Raw genomic sequence first — 16,586 nt, forward strand, 5'->3', positions numbered from 1 at the left:
GGCCCCCCATCCGTGTCCATTCTGTCCAGTGCCCTGGCACAGTTTTGGCGCTGCTGGTGTCCTGGGTCCCACCTGTGGTGCAAGGAGAGAAGGGGGAGCAGCAGCACCCAAGGGTGACCCCAGGGTGGTGGGGGACCCCCGCCCTGGTACTGGGGACACCCCCAGGGACACTGAGACACCGGTGATGAGTGCTGGGCCGTACTGGTGCCGGGGTCACCAGTGACAGGGCCTCATGGGCAAGTCCCTAGTGCCGTTCCCCATGCCAGACTGGTCACCCAGTAGCAGCTTTCCAGCTCCCCAGTCCCAGCCCAGTACACCCATCACCACACCAGTAAGTGGGCCCTGCGTCCTCTCCTCCCAGGTACTGCCCCCCGCCCCCCTCCGGTACAGCCCCCTCCCGCACTGGCTCCCCCAGCTCCGCAGTACTGCGTGGCTCCCCTCACCAGCTTCACCCAGTACTTGCCCCCCGGTCCCAGCTTTCCCATTCCCGGTCTGCCCCGTTCCCGGTGTCCCCCTGCTCCTGGCGGGGGGGGGGGGGGGGGGGGAGGGGGGTTGCGCTCAGCCCCGCCCCTCGGCGGCTCCTCTCCCCACCGTGACGGCGCCACCTGGCGGCTGCGGGACCCCCGGGACACGCGTGGGGGGGGGGTGGAGACACGCGTGGGGACAGGGCAGGTGTGGGGGTCCTGCCAGGCCAGGGACTGGTTGGGGGGACCCGTGGGGACACCTGGCACCGCCACAGCTCGCTGTCACTGCGGTGGGACAGCCGGCACCACCACGGGAGCCACTGTGTGGGCCCAGTGGCGCTGGGTGCCTGGTGCCACCGGGTGCGGTGACGGGGAGCTGTGGCCAGGGCTGGTGGGTGCTGATAGCACCCGGCTCTTCCTGCGTGGCCAGAGCCAGCATGGGGCCCAGCACCCCCCTCAGCACCACCCGGCTCACCCATGGGTGCTGGGGTGGGTGTGTGGCCACCCCGGGGTGGGCAGGTGCCAGGGCTGGGCTGGGCATGGGGACACCCGGTGACAGGGACATCGCGGTGTCTTTGCCAGCACGCAGTGGGGCCTGGCACTGGCAGTGCCAGCTCCCGCCAAGCTTTGGGGTGCAGCGAGGGAACTGCTGGGTGCTCAGGGGCCCCTTTGAGGCCCACCCCCCGGAGTAAGGGTGCATCCGGGCCCCCCCCGGCCCCGCCGTCAACCCGCTTCCCACAGGCTTTATCAGTGGGAACACTCGCTTGGGGACAGCACTTTGGTGACACAGGGACGATGTACGGCAACCTCGAGTCCAGCCAAGCTGGCCAGGGGCAAGTGTCGGTGCTGGGGCCCGGCAGGGAAGGTAGGGAGCACCCTGGGGTGCTGGATGGGGTGGGGGTGAGCCCAGCAGTCCCCCGTCCCTTTTGGGGTCTCACAATGCTGGGGGGGCACCCCCTGACTCTGTCCCCAGTGCCCAAGGGAGGATCCCAGGGTGGGTGGTGGCACCCTCGTCCCTGGTGCCCAATACCGGGTCCCCAGGGAAGTGGCACCGGGGGGAATCTCCCACCCTCATGCTCCAGGGAAGTGCCCAGGATTGATGGTGGCACTGGGAGGGGGGGGGCACCCCCACAAGTGCAATCAGTGCCCCCCCCTCCCCAGCCTGCAGCACCCTGTGCCCCACAGAGGAGAACCTGTACGAGCCCCTGGACCCCACCAGCACCGTGCCAGGCCAGAAGCACGTGCCAGACCCAGGTACGCCGTGGGCGAGGGCAAGAGCATCGTCAGCAGGAAAAACCCACGCTGTGTTTAAAACCAGTGGCACCCAGCTCTGCCCAAACTGGGAGCCGGTCACCACTCACCCACCCTCCCAGCGTCACGGTGCTAGCTCCGGGAAGAAGCTGGTGCTGGTGGGTGCTGCGGTGCTGGGAGTCTCGGTGCTGATGAACATCCTCTTCCTCACCATCGGTTCACAGCGCAGTGAGTAGCGGGGCTCTGCGAGGCTCGGGGGAGCACTGGGGTGGCGATGCTGGCACTACTGGGGGACAGAGGGAAGGTTAATGGGGTGCTGGGGGTCTCTGTGGGGGTCTCCGAGTGCTCAGCACCCTTCCACACCAGCCCTTCTCCCATCCCTGCCACGGCACCAGCTCCAGGACACCCTGTGCCTTGTGGTGACCCGCCTGTGTCCCCATGTCCCCCCCGCAGTTACAGCCCTGACATCAGCGCTGGAGGCAGAGAAGGAGAAGCAGCTGTCCAACGTGGGTGTGTACCCCTCGCTGCCCCCCCCCCCCCCCGCTTTACCGCTGTGATCCCCAGGGACGTGTCCCCCAGCCCCCACGTGTCCCCCCTGGTTCACTGGGAACCTCTCCGCAGCCTCCCGCTCCTTCCTGCTGTACAACGAAGACCACCGCAAGTGCGTGGCGGCTAGTGGCCACCAGCTGATAGCGACAGCTTGCCAGCCCGAGGCGGCTGCACAACAGTTCCAGTGGCTACAAGGGGGCCAGCTACAGGGCTGGCAGAGCCAGCGTTGCGTTACGGCGACCCGTGGGCAAAACAGAGCCTTCGTGAGGCTGGAGCCATGCCGCGCCGACGGCCGGCTGCAGCGTTGGGAATGCCGCGACGGCGGGCTGTTGGCACTCGCCGGTTACAACCTCTACTTCAATTATGGCAACAACCAGGAGCAAGTGGTGATGCTCTACACTGGGAACCGCCAGTGGAGCCGCTGGGTGATCCACGGGAGCCAGGACAACGTCTGTTCCCGCTCCTGTCAGTGCCGGCACCCTTTATCCCAAATATTTAGGGCTTTGCCTAACCCCTGCGCTGGCTGAAATCCAGGCCTAACCTGGCAGGGATGCAACTAAAGCTAAACTTAGACTGCAACAGGGTGTTAAACATAAGCCAATCCTACATTTAGGGTGATTTAACCCAACCCTAACCGAGCCCAAACCCTAACGGGGGCATAATCCTGATGCAGACTTAACCCTAAATATATGCATAATCCTGATGCAGACAACCTAACCCTGAGGTCAAACCTCGATGGCATCTTAACCCAGCTCAAACCCTAAATAAATGTGATTTTATCTAACTCTAAGCTAGCCCAAACCCCAGCAGGGCCTTAATTTGTAGCCCTAAATACGTGGGATTTAAACTAACCCTAATCCAGCACAAACCCTGATAATCCTAACCTAGCCCTAACCCTAAATATATAGGATTTAAATTAATCCTAACAAAGCCCTACTCCCAGTGGGGTCCTAACGCTACCTCAGCCGTAGCCCTAAATATCTAGGACTGAAGATAATCCTAATTTAGCCCAAAATTCAGCGTGGGCCTAACCCCAACCCAGCTGTAACCCTAAACATATAGGATTAAAGCCAAACACAAACCCCAGTGGGACCCTAATCCGGCAAGAATCCTAAATAAATAAGATAAATACAAATTTAAACCTATAAATATAGAGGATTTAACCTAATTCTGATTCAGTTTAACCCAGTCCTAACCCCAAATATACAGGATTTAACCCAAACCCCAGCAGGGCTCTAACCGTAACCCAGCTGTAACACTAACCCCAGGGGAGATGCTCTCTGCACCAACATTATGGGGGTCTCGCAGCCCCAGCTAGGGGGTAACCCCTCTTTTTCTGGGTGTCTCTCCTCCCCAGGCTGTCCCCCTTGCTCCAAAGGCTGGACCTACTTCAGGAACTCCTGCTATTTCTACTCCAAGACGCCAAGTTCCTGGGAGAAACGCCCAGCGGTTCTGCTCGGCTCCTGGGCACGCAGCTCCTGGAGGTGGATGGTGCTGAGGAGAAGGTGAGCAGGGATGGATCCAGGTATCCGGGAAGGGGGATGGGGAGGGGGAACACTGGGGGGCCTGAGATGGGCTTTGAGGGGAGGGGGAGCGGCTGGAAGCCTCGTGTGAACCCTGTCCTGAACCCTAGGCCAGGTCTGGGGTCGCCCCACACACCATTTTGGCCCATGGGTGGGTGCTGCTGAGCCCTCACCCAAAGCTTTACCCCAAATTCTGTCCTTTTAACCCCGAATTTCCACTCTGGTGCCTAATATTGCTACGATTCACCCCAACCCCATTCCCAACGGAGCTGTAACCCTAATACTGAAACAAATCCAGCTCAAACTTATCCCTAACCCCATCCCGAGCCCTAAAATCCTGATCCTAAGCCTGATCTGAACCTTCCAGAACCCTGGACCCTAACGGTAACCCCCGACGTTAACCCTAACGCTAATCCGATTCTCCGTAATTTTAATACTAGCCCTACCCTAAACTTAATTTTACGTCTATTTATAGGACTTGACCTACCCCTAAGCTAGCCCAGACCCCCAACAGGGCTCTAACTTTAACTCTAACCCTCATTTTTTATTACTGTGACCCCCAACCCACAGATAACCCAACCTTAACCCCAGACAGGCCCTCCCCCTGCCACCCCCCACCCCCAAATCTCCTCTGAACTGTTCTCCAACCCCCAAAACCCCCAAACTCCCCCTGTAACCCCCCCCACTCCAGGGCAGAGCTTGTGTCAGCAGTGGGGAGGCGTGGGGTATTGAGGGGGGGTATAGCATCGGGTCCTACCTGCCACCAGGACCTGCTGTCCCCTACGGTCCCCGGGGGTGGGCAGGGGGTCGTGGGGGGGCTCTGCAATGGGGTAATGCTGCCTTTGCCCCCAGGATCACATCCAGACGATGCTGAAAAGCTCCTCCTGGCTCGGCATCAGGGATGAGGAGGTCGAGGGTACCTGGAAGCGAGCAAACGGGACTATCCTACGCCGGGAAAGCAGGTACAGCCCTGTGGGTGCTGGGGACAAGGGGCCGGGGGCCTGGGGATGCGGGGGGGACCCCCCTAAATGTCCTGATCCCCCTCCTCGTTGCAGCTGGTGGCACAGGAACGAGCCCAACGGTGGCCACCAGGAGAACTGTGCGGCGGTGAGGGAGGACGGCGAGTGGTACGACTACCCCTGCACCAGCCAGCTCCCCTGGGTCTGCGAGGGACACCCCTGAGCACGCAAGGACACCCCAAGAGAACCCCACAGCACCCCCCACCCTTCGGGGGTCTTCCCCAGCCCCTCTCCGCTTGCCACATCCCACCTGCAGCACTCCAGGATGCAGCTCCGACCTCCAGCACATCCATTTGGGGTCCATGGATGGATCTCCAGGGAAAATTCGGGGTACGGGGCGGAGTGGGGGTTCCCTGCAGGGCAATAAACGCATGTGCAGGAGTGAGGCGTTGCTCCAGCAATGTGGCGGGGGGCTGCGTGGGGCGGGGGACCCCTGATGGTGTGGGCCGGATGGGTGCAGTGTGACTCTTGGTTTAGGGGTCCTTCAGCAGAGCAGTGGTGGTTTGGGGGATGATGCCACATGCAGGATGCCGGGGGAGAGGCATGGACCCCCCGGCTCCCCACAATCCTCCATCATCCCTTCAATCACCCTTCAGGCTCCCTAAATGCCCCCCCAGACCCCCAAGTACTCCCCCAGGCTCCCCCCAGATACAATGCAGGGCTCCCCAAAATGACCCTGAGATCTCCTTTAATACTTCCCTGACCCCCCCTATATACCCCCCAGCACCGTCAGTACCCCCCCCAGACCCCCTTACATACCTCCCAGCCCCCGATACCCCTCAGATCTCCCTCAATACCCCCCCATCCCCCTAATATACCCCCCAGCCCCCCAATCCCCCCCCAGATATCCCTCGATCCCCCCTCAGGCCCCCCTTATATACTCCCCCAGACACCCAATCCCCCCCAGACCCCCTTATATAGCTCCCAGCCCCCCAATCCCCCCCAGACCCCCTTATATACGCCCCCAGCCCCCCAATACCCCCTCAGACCTCCTACATATCTCCCAGCCCCCCAATCCCCCTCAGATCTCCCTCGATCCCCCTCAGATCTCCCCCCATACCCCTCAGACCCCCTTATATACCCCCCAGCCCCCCAATCCCCCTCAGATCTCCCCCCATACCCCTCAGACCCCCAATCCCCCTCAGATCTCCCTCAATCCCCCTCAGACCCCCCTTACATACCCCCCAGACCCCTCAGGTCCCCCCCTCACCCTGGGCCGCAGGCCCGGGGCAGGCACCTCCCGGAGGTCCCCCTCAGTTCCCGGGGGGGAAGGCTGGGGGAGGGTCCGGCTGGGGGAGGGTCCGCCCGGTCCCGGGGGGTCGTTCCCGGTGGTGGGTGCCGCGGTTCCGGACTACAGCTCCCGGCAGCGCCGCCGGCGGCATCCCAGGAATTCGCGCCGCGGGATGGCGGCGCCGCCGCTCCAGGCCCCGCCGCGCTGAGGGGACGGGGCAGCCCGGGGGGGTGTGTGGGGGGTGGGCGCCGGGCCGGGGGGGGGCGGGCCGGGCCGGGGGCGCTGCCCAGCGGGGTGAGGGAGCCCCCCGGAGAGGGGTGAGGGGCTATGGCGGAGCCGCTGCTGCGCCGGACCTTCTCCCGCCTGAGGGGCCGCGACCGCCCGCGCGGGAAGAAGCCGGAGGGGAAGGACGGAGGTACGGACCCCCGAGGGGGGACCCCCAGGGGTCCCTCACGCACCCCCCCATCAGGGTCCCTTAGGCACCCCCCCCCCGAGGAGGGGACCCCCATCCCCCCGGAGTGCCTCACCTCCCCCCCTCTAGGAGGGGGACCCACCCCCAGGGTCCCTTGTGCACCCCCCACCCCGAGGAGGGGACCCCCCCATTGCCCCGGGGTCCCTTGTGCTCGCCCCCCCCCGAGGAAGGGGACCCCCACAAGGAAGGGACCCCCCCCATCACCCCCCCACCCCGAGGGGGACACCCCCCCATTGCCCTGGGGTCCCTTATGCACCCCCTCAGGAAGGGGCCCCCCAAGGAGGCCCCCACCGCCGAGGAAGGACCCCCATCACCTGGGGTCCCTTATGCCCCCCCCCCCGCGAAGGGAAGGGCCCCCCCTTTGTCCCCAGGGCCCCTCCTGCCCCCCCAAGGAAGGGACCCCCCATAACCCCAGCCCTACAGGAATGTGTGTGTGTGTGTGTGTCCCAGGTCCCTGCTGCCCCCACCCCACTTATCTGGGGGTCTCAGGCTGCTGTGGAGCTGGGGGGGGGCTCCATGGGGTGCCTGGGGTGGGGGGCACCCTGCTGTGGCTGCAGGGGGATGGGGTGCTTGGGGTAGAGGGGTGCAGGGGAGGCTGGAGGGATACAGACAACTGGGGGGGGGCACAAATGAATTGGGGGGTGCAGGAAATTGGGGTGCAGTGCTGGGGGGACCCAGCCTGTGCGTGTGAGCCGGGGGTGCAGGGGGACAGGACCCTGCCCCCATTGGGGTGCAGCCCTGTCCCTGTCGGGGTGCAGAGGGGTCCAGCTTTGCCCCCCCCCCCCCCCCCCCCCCCCCCGAATAAAAAAAAAAAAATCCCACGGTCGTAGATCCGGCCGGGAGTAAACAACTGGAAATCCGGAAATCCCGCTTGGCAAGGGGCTGTGGGGTGGGGGGTGCTCGGTGGGGTGCTCAGGGTGGGGGTGGGGGGTGTGAGGGAGGGGTCCTCATGCCCCAGTGGGGTCTCCACTGGTGTTTTGGGGACCCCCACGCTCAGCCCGGCTCTTTCCCACAGAGACCCCCCTGCCGAGCCCCGATTCTTCGGTGGAGCCTGAGGTGGCCACGGTGGAGCTGGTGACACCGCGCAGGCAGAATTGGGCCCGTTTCTCCTGTGGGGGCCGCGACGAGAGGCGGCCGCTGCCTCCCAGAGCCCCCGTGGATCCGGCAAACACCAGCGAGCCAGACCCCAGCCCCGGCAGCAGCCCCCAGCCCCCCGGCACCCGGCAGCAGCCCCCGGCCTGACGCGGAGCAGCGGGGGTGAGGATGCCGTGGAGCTGGCAGAGGAAGCGGAGGCGGTGAACGGCTCCGGAGAGCTGGGTGGTCCTGGTAAGACCCCCGGGCACGGCGCCTACCTGCAGAGCTTGGAGCGGAGCAGCCGGCACTGGGGTGCTGTCGTCGGGGAAGGGACCGGGACCAGGGCAGGATGAGCCTGGTGGCAGTGCTGAGGCCCGATGCCGGTGCTGCCGGCAGCGAGGGGGAGATCTGGTACAACCCCATCCCCGAGGATGAGGACCCCCAGGCTGGAAGCTCCTGGAAGTCGTGGGGCGGAGGGAGCCGCGACGCTGATGGGGGTCGCAGTGGGGAGTCACCCCCCAGGACAGGTAGGAGAGACACCCCCCCCCCCCCGGGGTGCTGTGGACCCCTCTGTGGCATGGCCCTGGTGCTGCCCACCCAGCCGGGAGCCGGCAGCCCCCAGGCTTGTGGTGAGGGGTGGGACATAGCTACGGGGCGGGGGGAGGGGGGTCCCCCACGGCCCTTGTCCTCCTGTCACCCCCCACCCCGGAGGGTGTCCCCTGGCCACCGTGGTCCTGGCATCTGCACCCTCTCTTTGTCCTTTCTCCATCCCCTCTGAGGCTTCCTGGTCCCCAAATAGTCCCTGTCCCCCTTGTCCCCATGGTCCCTGTCCCCCAGAGGAGGGCATCGGACCAGGCCAGTGGTCCCTGTCCCTTCCCAGTCTCCCCAGTGTCCTTTGAACCTCACAGTCCCTGTCCCCAAGGATGCGTCCCAGACCCTGCGGTCCCCATCCTTCCCCCAGGACCCCGTGGTCCCTCTCTCCATCCCCCAGACCCTGCAGTCCCCCTCCCCTCTCCCTTCCCCCCAGGACCCCACCACCCTCACCCCATCCCACAGGACCCTCTCTCTGCCCCACAGCAGTTTCCAGGGAGCAGCCCTGTCCCCCCGAGGGCTTCCCAGCACCCCCACAGAACCCCCCTCACTCCTTTTTTCCAGGGAAGATGCCGATCCCATGCGTCACCCTCGGGGCCGGGGCCAACCATCCCCTCACCCCCCGCCCAGCCCCAAGAAGGGGCGTTCGCCTCAGCAAAGTCAAGTCTCCCGGTACCGTCCGGCGCCTCTCCATGAAGATGAAGAAACTTCCAGAGCTCCGGAGGAAGCTGAGCCTCCGCAGCCCCCGTCCCCGCGGCCAGGAGGGTGGCACCTCACCCTGCGAATCCCGCAAGGAATCCAGCAACGTTATCAGCCGCTACCACCTGGACAGCAGCGTGGCTTCGCGGCCGGGGCTACCACGAGCCAAAGTGGCCGGTAAAGGTGGCTACTTGAGCGACGGTGACTCCCCGGAACTGCCGGCTAAAGCCGGGGCACGTGCCGAAACGGAGGATGGGGCCAACGGGCTGGATGTGGGCGCTTTCCACCCCCTACAGCTGCGGGGAGCCACCACCCACGGTGCGGGCAGCACATCTCGGGGCTGGTGAGCGTCCACCTCCACGGCGTGCAGGACCTGAAGCCGCCACGGACCGAAAGCCGGGAGGTTTTTTGCGTCTTGCAAGTGGATGCGGCCAACCGGGCTCGCACAGCTTTGCTGCCCTGCAAGACGGCATTCCTTGGCCTCAACCACACCTTCAACCTGGAGCTGGAGGGTGCTCAGCACCTCAAGGTGATCATCTTCTCCTGGGATCCCACCTCCTGCCGCAACCGTCTCTGCTGCCACGGCACGGTGGTCCTGCCCCACATCTTCAGAGGTACCAAGCCCCGGGGGTTGGTTTGGGTGATTTTGGTGATTTGGCACCTTGATGGCACCCTTGGGCTCTGCAGGTTACCCAGCTCAGGTCCTGCCCCACATCTTCAGGGGGTACCAGGCTGGGGGGTGGGCTTGGTTTGGGTGATTTTGGTGATTTGGCACCTTGATGGCACCCCTTGGGCTCCGCAGGTTGCCGGGCTCAGCAGCTGGCGGTGCGGTTGCAACCTCGTGGTGTCCTCTACTCCAAATTCACCTTGGTGGAGCAATGGGATAATCCTGGCGAGCGGGAGCCCCGTGTCTTCGGCGTGGAGCTGGGCCAGCTGGTGGAGAGGGAGAAGTCACCCACCAAGGTGCCCCTGCTCATCCAGAAATGCGTGGCCGAGATAGAGAAACGCGGCCTGAAGGTGAGCGGGGGACTCAGGGTGACGGGTGTAGGGGGGATGGGGGGGGTGAACCCCCCCAAACTGCGGTGACGGGGTCCCCGTTGGCAGGTGGTGGGGTTGTACCGGCTCTGCGGCTCGGCCGCCGTCAAGAAAGAGCTTCGCGACGCCTTCGAGCAGGACAGCGCGGCCGTGACGCTCTCGGAACAGCTCTACCCCGACATCAATGTCATCACCGGTGGGTGCTGACCCCCTGGGGGTGCCCTGCGGGTCCCCACGCGCGCCGTGGGACCGCGCTGATGGCCCCACGCCGTCCTGTTCGCCCCGCAGGGATCCTCAAGGAATACCTGCGGGAGCTGCCCACGCCGCTCATCACCCCCACGCTCTACCACATCGTGCTGGAGGCCATGGCCAAGCGGGCACCCCGGAGCCCCCCGGCCGAGCGGGAGGCCATCACCCCTGCTCGACTGCCTGCCTGACGTGGAGAAGGTGGGTGCCCAGTGCCCAAAATGGGATGCCCAGCACCCAAAAGAGGGTGCCCAGTGCCCCAAAGGGGGTGCCCAGCGCCAAAAACTGGATGCCCAGCACCAAAAAGGGGGTGCCCAGCGCCAAAAGGGGGGTGCCCAGCACCAAAAAGGGGGTGCCCAGTGCCCCAAAGGGGGTGCCCAGTGCCCAAAATGGGATGCCCAGTGCCCCAAAGGGGGTGCCCAGTGCCCCAAAATGGGTGCCCAGTGGCAAAAACCAGGTGCCCAGCACCAAAAAGGGGGTGCCCAGTGCCAAAAGGGAGTGCCCAGCACCCAAAATGGGTGCCCAGTACCCAAAATGGGATGCCCAGCACCAAAAAGGGGGTGCCCAGTGCCAAAAGGGAGTGCCCAGCACCCAAAATGGGTGCCCAGTACCCAAAATGGGATGCCCAGCACCAAAAAGGGGGTGCCCAGCGCCAAAAGGGGGTGCCCAGTGCCCAAAATGGATGCCCAGTGCCCAAAAGGGGGGTGCCCAGCGCCAAAAGGGGGGTGCCCAGTGCCCAAAAGGGGGTGCCCAGTGCCCAAAAGGGGGGTGCCCAGTGCCCAAAAGGGGGTGCCCAGCGCCAAAAGGGGGTGCCCAGTGCCCCAAAGAGGGTGCCCAGGGCCAGAAGCAGGTGCCCAGCACCAAAAAGGGCATGCCCAGTGCCAAAAATGTGGTACCCAGTGCCAGAAGATGGTGCCCAGTGCCCAAAAGGGGGTGCCCAGTGCCAAAAGGGGGTGCCCCGGCGCCAAAAGGGGGTGCCCAGCACCAAAAATGGGGTGGCCAGCGCTAAAAAGGGGGTGCCCAGCACCAAAAAGGGGGTGCCCAGTGTCAAAAATGGGGTGCCCAGTACCAAAATGGGGGGACCAGCACCAAAAAGGGGGTGCCCAGTAGCAAGGGATTAATGGGGGGTCCGGTTTGCCCCTCAGCCCTGGGGTCTCCCCCACCCCAAGTCGCCCCCTGCAGACCTTGTTTAGCGCTGGGGCATGTCCCCCTGTCACCTCCCCCCACCCAACCCCCCCGGAGCATTTTTTGGGGGGGGGGGGGGGGGGGTGTGGGGGGGTGTGTCTCCACATCCCCCCAGTATCCAGGGATTTCCACCTCTGCGTTCCCTGCGTGGCTCAATCCTGGTGGCACCATGGCCCATCTGCCACCACATCCCCCCTTGGCTCTTGGGAGGGTGTGGGGACACCCAGGTGGCATCAGAGGACGAGGTGACATCAGGGGACGAGGTGGCATCAGCAGGAACGTCCCCTGATGCCACCTCGTCCTCTGATGCCACCTTGTCCCCTTCAGGCCACGTTGACGTGGCTCCTGGACCACCTGAGCCTGGTGGCCTCTTTCCAGCCACATCCCCTGGGCTCTTTGGGGAGGGTGTGGGACACCCAGGTGGCATCAGAGGACGAGGTGACATCAGGGGACGAGGTGGCATCAGCAGGGACGTCCCCTGATGCCACCTCATCCTCTGATGCCACCTTGTCCCCTTCAGGCCACGTTGACGTGGCTCCTGGACCACCTGAGCCTGGTGGCCTCTTTCCAGCCACATCCCCTGGGCTCTTTGGGGAGGGTGTGGGACACCCAGGTGACATCAGAGGACGAGGTGACATTAGAGGATGTCCCTGCTGATGCCACCTTGTCCCCTTCAGGCCACGTTGACGTGGCTCCTGGACCACCTGAGCCTGGTGGCCTCTTTCCAGCCACATCCCCTGGGCTCTTTGGGGAGGGTGTGGGACACCCAGGTGGCATCAGAGGACGAGGTGACATCAGGGGACGAGGTGGCATCAGCAGGGACGTCCCCTGATGCCACCTCGTCCTCTGATGCCACCTTGTCCCCTTCAGGCCACGTTGACGTGGCTCCTGGACCACCTGAGCCTGGTGGCCTCTTTCCAGCCACATCCCCTGGACTCTTTGGGGAGGGTGTGGGACACCCAGGTGGCATCAGAGGACGAGGTGACATCAGGGGACGAGGTGGCATCAGCAGGGACGTCCCCTGATGCCACCTCGTCCTCTGATGCCACCTTGTCCCCTTCAGGCCACGTTGACGTGGCTCCTGGACCACCTGAGCCTGGTGGCCTCTTTCCAGCCACATCCCCTGGGCTCTTTGGGGAGGGTGTGGGACACCCAGGTGGCATCAGAGGACGAGGTGACATCAGGGGACGAGGTGGCATCAGCAGGGGACGTCCCCCTGATGCCACCTCGTCCTCTGATGCCACCTTGTCCCCTTCAGGCCACGTTGACGTGGCTCCTGGACCACCTGAGCCTGGTGGCCTCTTTCCAGCCACATCCCCTGGACTCTTTGGGGGAGGGTGTGGGACACCCAGGTGGCATCAGAGGACGAGGTGACATCAGGGGACGAGGTGGCATCAGCAGGGACGTCCCCTGATGCCACCTCATCCTCTGATGCCACCTTGTCCCCTTCAGGCCACGTTGACGTGGCTCCTGGACCACCTGAGCCTGGTGGCCTCTTTCCAGCCACATCCCCCTGGGCTCTTTGGGGGAGGGTGTGGGACACCCAGGTGACATCAGAGGACGAGGTGACATTAGAGGATGTCCCTGCTGATGCCACCTTGTCCCCTTCAGGCCACGTTGACACGGCTCCTGGACCACCTGAGCTTGGTGGCCTCTTTCCACGATTTCAACCGCATGAACGCGCAGAACATTGCCGTCTGCTTCGGGCCTGTCCTGCTCACCCAGAACCAGGAGCTCCGGCATCCCGGCACCGGCACCCGCGGCTACGGCCACAGTGAGGACATCGCCAGCGCCGTGGACTTCAAGAGACACATCGAGGTGCTGCACTACCTGCTGCAGGCCTGGCCGGGTGAGCAGGGGTGGGGGGACACCTGCACCCCTCCACTTTGGGGGTGCTCTTTGCACAGCCACCAGCGGTGGGGGCAGCGGCGGTGCTGCTGTGACCCCCCCTACCCCATTCCCAGGGGCTGTACTGAGACCCCCCCCACATCTCCAGTGAAGGGTCTGGGGTCCCTCCTGCTTCTCTGGTGGGTGCTCTGTGGGTCACAGCCCCACACATCTGCCCCGTGCCCCCCACCCAGGGGCTCCCCCCATCTCCAGCAAAGGGTCTGGGGTCCCCCAATTTGTCCAGCAGCTGGTCCATGCCCCGCCCCCCCCACATCCAGGGGCTTCCTGGGGGTCCCCCTGTTTCGTGCTGGGCTGCCCCCCCCATTCCCAGCAAAAAGACTGCCCCCCCCCCCCCCATTTTCCCAACCCACCACCGCCACCAAACCCCCAGTGACACCCCCCCGTCTTCCCTGCTCTCCCCGCAGCCCCCCGCCCAGCTCCAGCCCCCAGGTTTGGGAGCGGGCACAGCCCAGTTGCCCCCAGCGCCAGCGAGGGCCCCCGCTGCGGCTGGACCTGCTGGGGGGGTGCCGTGGTGGCCCGTCACCGCCCCCCGGGGGCCAGAGAGCCCCCCCAGCAACCGTTACGCCGGCGACTGGAGCATCTGTGACCACCAGCTCCTGCTGGTACCCGGCGTGGCCGCCGACGGTGACGAGGAGGAGGTGGCAGCGGGGTGACGGTGATGGTGGGGTGGCGGCGCGGCGGCCACCGCCCCAGCGGACCCTCTTGGTGACAGATTTCACCCTGGGCGAGGAGCCCGAGGCGCCCTTCGGCCCCCTGCCTCAGCCTCAAGGACTTCGATGCGCTCATCCTCGACCTGGAGCGGGAGCTCGCCAAGCAGATCAACGTCTGCCTGTGAGGCCGGCTGCAGCGCCCCGCGCCGGGGCCAGCACCAGTGGCAGGGCCAGCGCTGGTAACGATGCCAGCGCCGACGTCAGTGGCAATGCCGATACTGGTGACAGTGCCAATACCGTCACCAGTGACAATCCCAGCACTGGTAACGATGCCAGCAGCAACGTCGGTGGCAATGCCAATACTGGTGAGTCCCGATACCACCACCAGTAAACGACGCCAGCAGTGACATTGGTGGCAATGCGGATACTGGTGACAGTGCCAATACCGCCACCAGTAAAGATGCCAGCACTGGTAACGATGCCAGCAGCGATGTTGGTGGCAATGCCAATACCAGTGACGATGCCGCCACCAGTAATGATGCCAGCACTGGTGCCGATACCAGCAGTGATGTCAGTGGCAATGCCAATACTGGTGACAATGCCGACACTGGTCCCAATACCAGTGATGATGTCAGTGACTATGCCAGTACCGGTGCCAATGCCAATACTGGTGACAATGCCGACACTGGTCCCAATACCAGTGATGATGTCAGTGACTATGCCAGTACCGGTGCCAGTGCTGATACTGGTGCTGATGCCAGCACTGGTGCCAATACCGGCAGTGATGTCGGTGGCAATGCCAACATCGGTGACGATGCTGATACGAGTGACGAAGACAGTTAACGATGCCAGCACTGACTGGTGCTGATACCAGTGATGTCGGTGCCAATGTTGATACCAGTGCCAATGCCAACACTAGTAACGATGCCAGCACTGGTGCCAATACCAGCGGTGATGTCGGTGTCAATGCCAATACTGGTGACAATGCTGATACCAGTGACAATGCCGACACTGGTGATAATGCCAGCACTGGTGCCGATACCAGCAGTGATGTCGGTGTCAATGCCAATACTGGTGACAATGCTGATACCAGTGCCAATGCCGACACTGGTGATAATGCCACCACTGGTGCCAATACCAGCGGTGATGTCGGTGTCAATGCCAATACTGGTGACAATGCTGATACCAGTGCCAATGCCGACACTAGTAATGATGCCAGCACTGGTGCCAATACCAGCGGTGATGTCGGTGTCAATGCCAATACTGGTGACAATGCTGATACCAGTGACAATGCCGACACTGGTGATAATGCCAGCACTGGTGCCAATACCAGCAGTGATGTCGGTGTCAATGCCAATACTGGTGACAATGCTGATACCAGTGACAATGCCGACACTGGTGATAATGCCAGCACTGGTGCCAATACCAGCGGTGATGTCGGTGTCAATGCCAATACTGGTGACAATGCTGATACCAGTGACAATGCCGACACTGGTGATAATGCCACCACTGGTGCCAATACCAGCGGTGATGTCGGTGACAATGCCAATACCAGTGCCAATGCCAACAGTGGCGCTGATGCCAATACTGGTGCTGATGCCGACACTGGTAACAATGCCAGCACTGATGATGATGGTGCCAATACCAGTGCCAATGCTGATACTGGTGCCAATGCCGATACCGGTGCCAATGCCAGCACTGCTAACAATGCCAACACTGGTGCCAATACCAGTGATGATGTCGTGACAATGTCGATACCAGCACCGATGCTGACACCGGTTACGATACCAACATCGGTGACTGTGCCAACGCTGGTGACAGTGCAGACACCGGTGACGATGCCAGCACTGGTGCCAATACCAGTGATGATGTCAGTGCCCATGCCAACACTAGTGACGATGCCAATACCGGTGACGATGCTGACACTGGTGACGATGCCGCCACCAGTGCTGGGAGCGACCAAAACGCAGCACTTGCCTCCAGTTGCCCTCAATTTGCACAGCGCCGAGCAGGATAGACCCCGCTGGCACCAGCGACGCTGCCGCCGGCGAGGTGGAGCCCCCCAGAACAGCCCCAGCTCTGGTCTCTGCCCCCTGCCCCAGTGGTTTTGGAGAGGGGGGCGGGAGGGGTGGGGGGCAGAGGAGGGGCATGGGGCTCGCTGCCCCTTGCTCGGCTTTTTTTCTATATTTTATATGGCCAAATTTTGCCCTCAAGTGCCTGTTTGCCCCCTTGTCCTTTCCTCGGTCGACCCCCAAATTGCCCCCACCCCCCCCATTATTAGGAAATATTGACAAGGGTCCCTGACCTCCATCACTCACGCTGCCCCCAACCCCCTCCCCACCACGTGTGCACCCCAACGAGGGTGACGGGGCTCCCTCCTGCCACCCGCACCCAGCCTGGGTGGCAGTGGACCCCCCCCCCCCCCCAAGGGCAGGGCTGCCGGTACGGGAGCGCCGAGCTTTATTTATTACTCCAGCTTCGTGTGGATGGATGGCGGGTGCCATCACTGCAGCCTGCACCCAAACCCCCTTTTTACCCCCAAAATAAACCCACTGCCAGTGTTACAGCTGGGGGGGGGGGGGGGGGCAAAATACATATCCCCCCCCACAACCCAGCCTTGCTCAGTATTAGCCTTAAAGGAACCAGCTGAATGTGAAACCACCAGTGTTAAAGCACCCAGGCAGGGGGG

The 16,586-nt window shown here is 63.6% G+C and overlaps 3 protein-coding genes and 1 long non-coding RNA gene across 8 annotated transcripts in view; 3 read left to right on the forward strand and 1 right to left on the reverse strand.

Moving 5' to 3' along the window:
• The first annotated feature begins 104 nt into the window (after positions 1-104).
• Positions 105-5,185, forward strand: LOC130143202 (uncharacterized). Of its 5 annotated transcripts, XM_056325856.1 has the most exons (8): positions 105-331; positions 1,206-1,329; positions 1,626-1,943; positions 2,169-2,225; positions 2,337-2,729; positions 3,622-3,769; positions 4,640-4,749; positions 4,843-4,965. In XM_056325856.1, exons 1-7 carry the CDS (start codon positions 233-235, stop codon positions 4,659-4,661), a joined length of 1,161 nt encoding a protein of 386 aa, XP_056181831.1. In that variant the 5' UTR covers positions 105-232; the 3' UTR covers positions 4,662-4,749; positions 4,843-4,965. The 5 variants fall into 5 exon arrangements, with proteins under 5 accessions (XP_056181831.1, XP_056181832.1, XP_056181830.1 ...); XM_056325853.1 differs by lacking the exon at positions 105-331 and having other exon boundaries at positions 525-1,329; XM_056325854.1 differs by lacking the exon at positions 105-331 and having other exon boundaries at positions 530-1,329; positions 1,650-1,943.
• On the reverse strand, positions 1,839-6,445 carry LOC130143203 (uncharacterized). The gene is made up of 4 exons (XR_008819685.1): positions 5,988-6,445; positions 5,057-5,159; positions 4,545-4,707; positions 1,839-2,001 (listed from the first exon to the last, which is right to left on the reverse strand). It is a non-coding gene; the product is annotated as an uncharacterized LOC130143203 (long non-coding RNA).
• Positions 6,446-7,564: 1,119 nt separating this feature from the next.
• Positions 7,565-16,586, forward strand: part of SYDE1 (synapse defective Rho GTPase homolog 1) — a gene marked incomplete at its 5' end in the record, with an annotated part of 17,612 nt that continues 8,590 nt past the window's right edge. Inside the window, 3 exon segments of the mRNA XM_056325850.1 lie at positions 7,565-7,894; positions 7,896-7,958; positions 7,960-8,110. Of these exon segments, the coding sequence (XP_056181825.1) occupies positions 7,565-7,894; positions 7,896-7,958; positions 7,960-8,110 (544 nt within the window).
• LOC130143201 (uncharacterized transmembrane protein DDB_G0289901-like) lies at positions 14,102-16,488 on the forward strand. The gene is made up of 2 exons (XM_056325852.1): positions 14,102-14,202; positions 14,286-16,488. Exon 2 carries the CDS (start codon positions 14,743-14,745, stop codon positions 16,186-16,188), a length of 1,446 nt encoding a protein of 481 aa, XP_056181827.1. The 5' UTR covers positions 14,102-14,202; positions 14,286-14,742; the 3' UTR covers positions 16,189-16,488.

This window comes from Falco biarmicus, assembly GCF_023638135.1.
Source record: "Falco biarmicus isolate bFalBia1 chromosome 13 unlocalized genomic scaffold, bFalBia1.pri SUPER_13_unloc_1, whole genome shotgun sequence".
NCBI lineage: Eukaryota > Metazoa > Chordata > Aves > Falconiformes > Falconidae > Falco > Falco biarmicus.

Bases quoted from the DNA above. Each gene is read 5' to 3' on its own strand.
- LOC130143202 (XM_056325853.1), top strand. From the start codon at position 942: ATGGGTGCTGGGGTGGGTGTGTGGCCACCCCGGGGTGGGCAGGTGCCA. The intron at 1,944-2,168 runs GTGAGTAGCGGG...TCCCCCCCGCAG, and splicing joins CACCATCGGTTCACAGCGCA to TTACAGCCCTGACATCAGCG. The intron at 2,730-3,621 runs GTCAGTGCCGGC...TCTCCTCCCCAG, and splicing joins CAACGTCTGTTCCCGCTCCT to GCTGTCCCCCTTGCTCCAAA.
- LOC130143201 (XM_056325852.1), top strand. From the start codon at position 14,743: ATGCCAGCACTGACTGGTGCTGATACCAGTGATGTCGGTGCCAATGTT.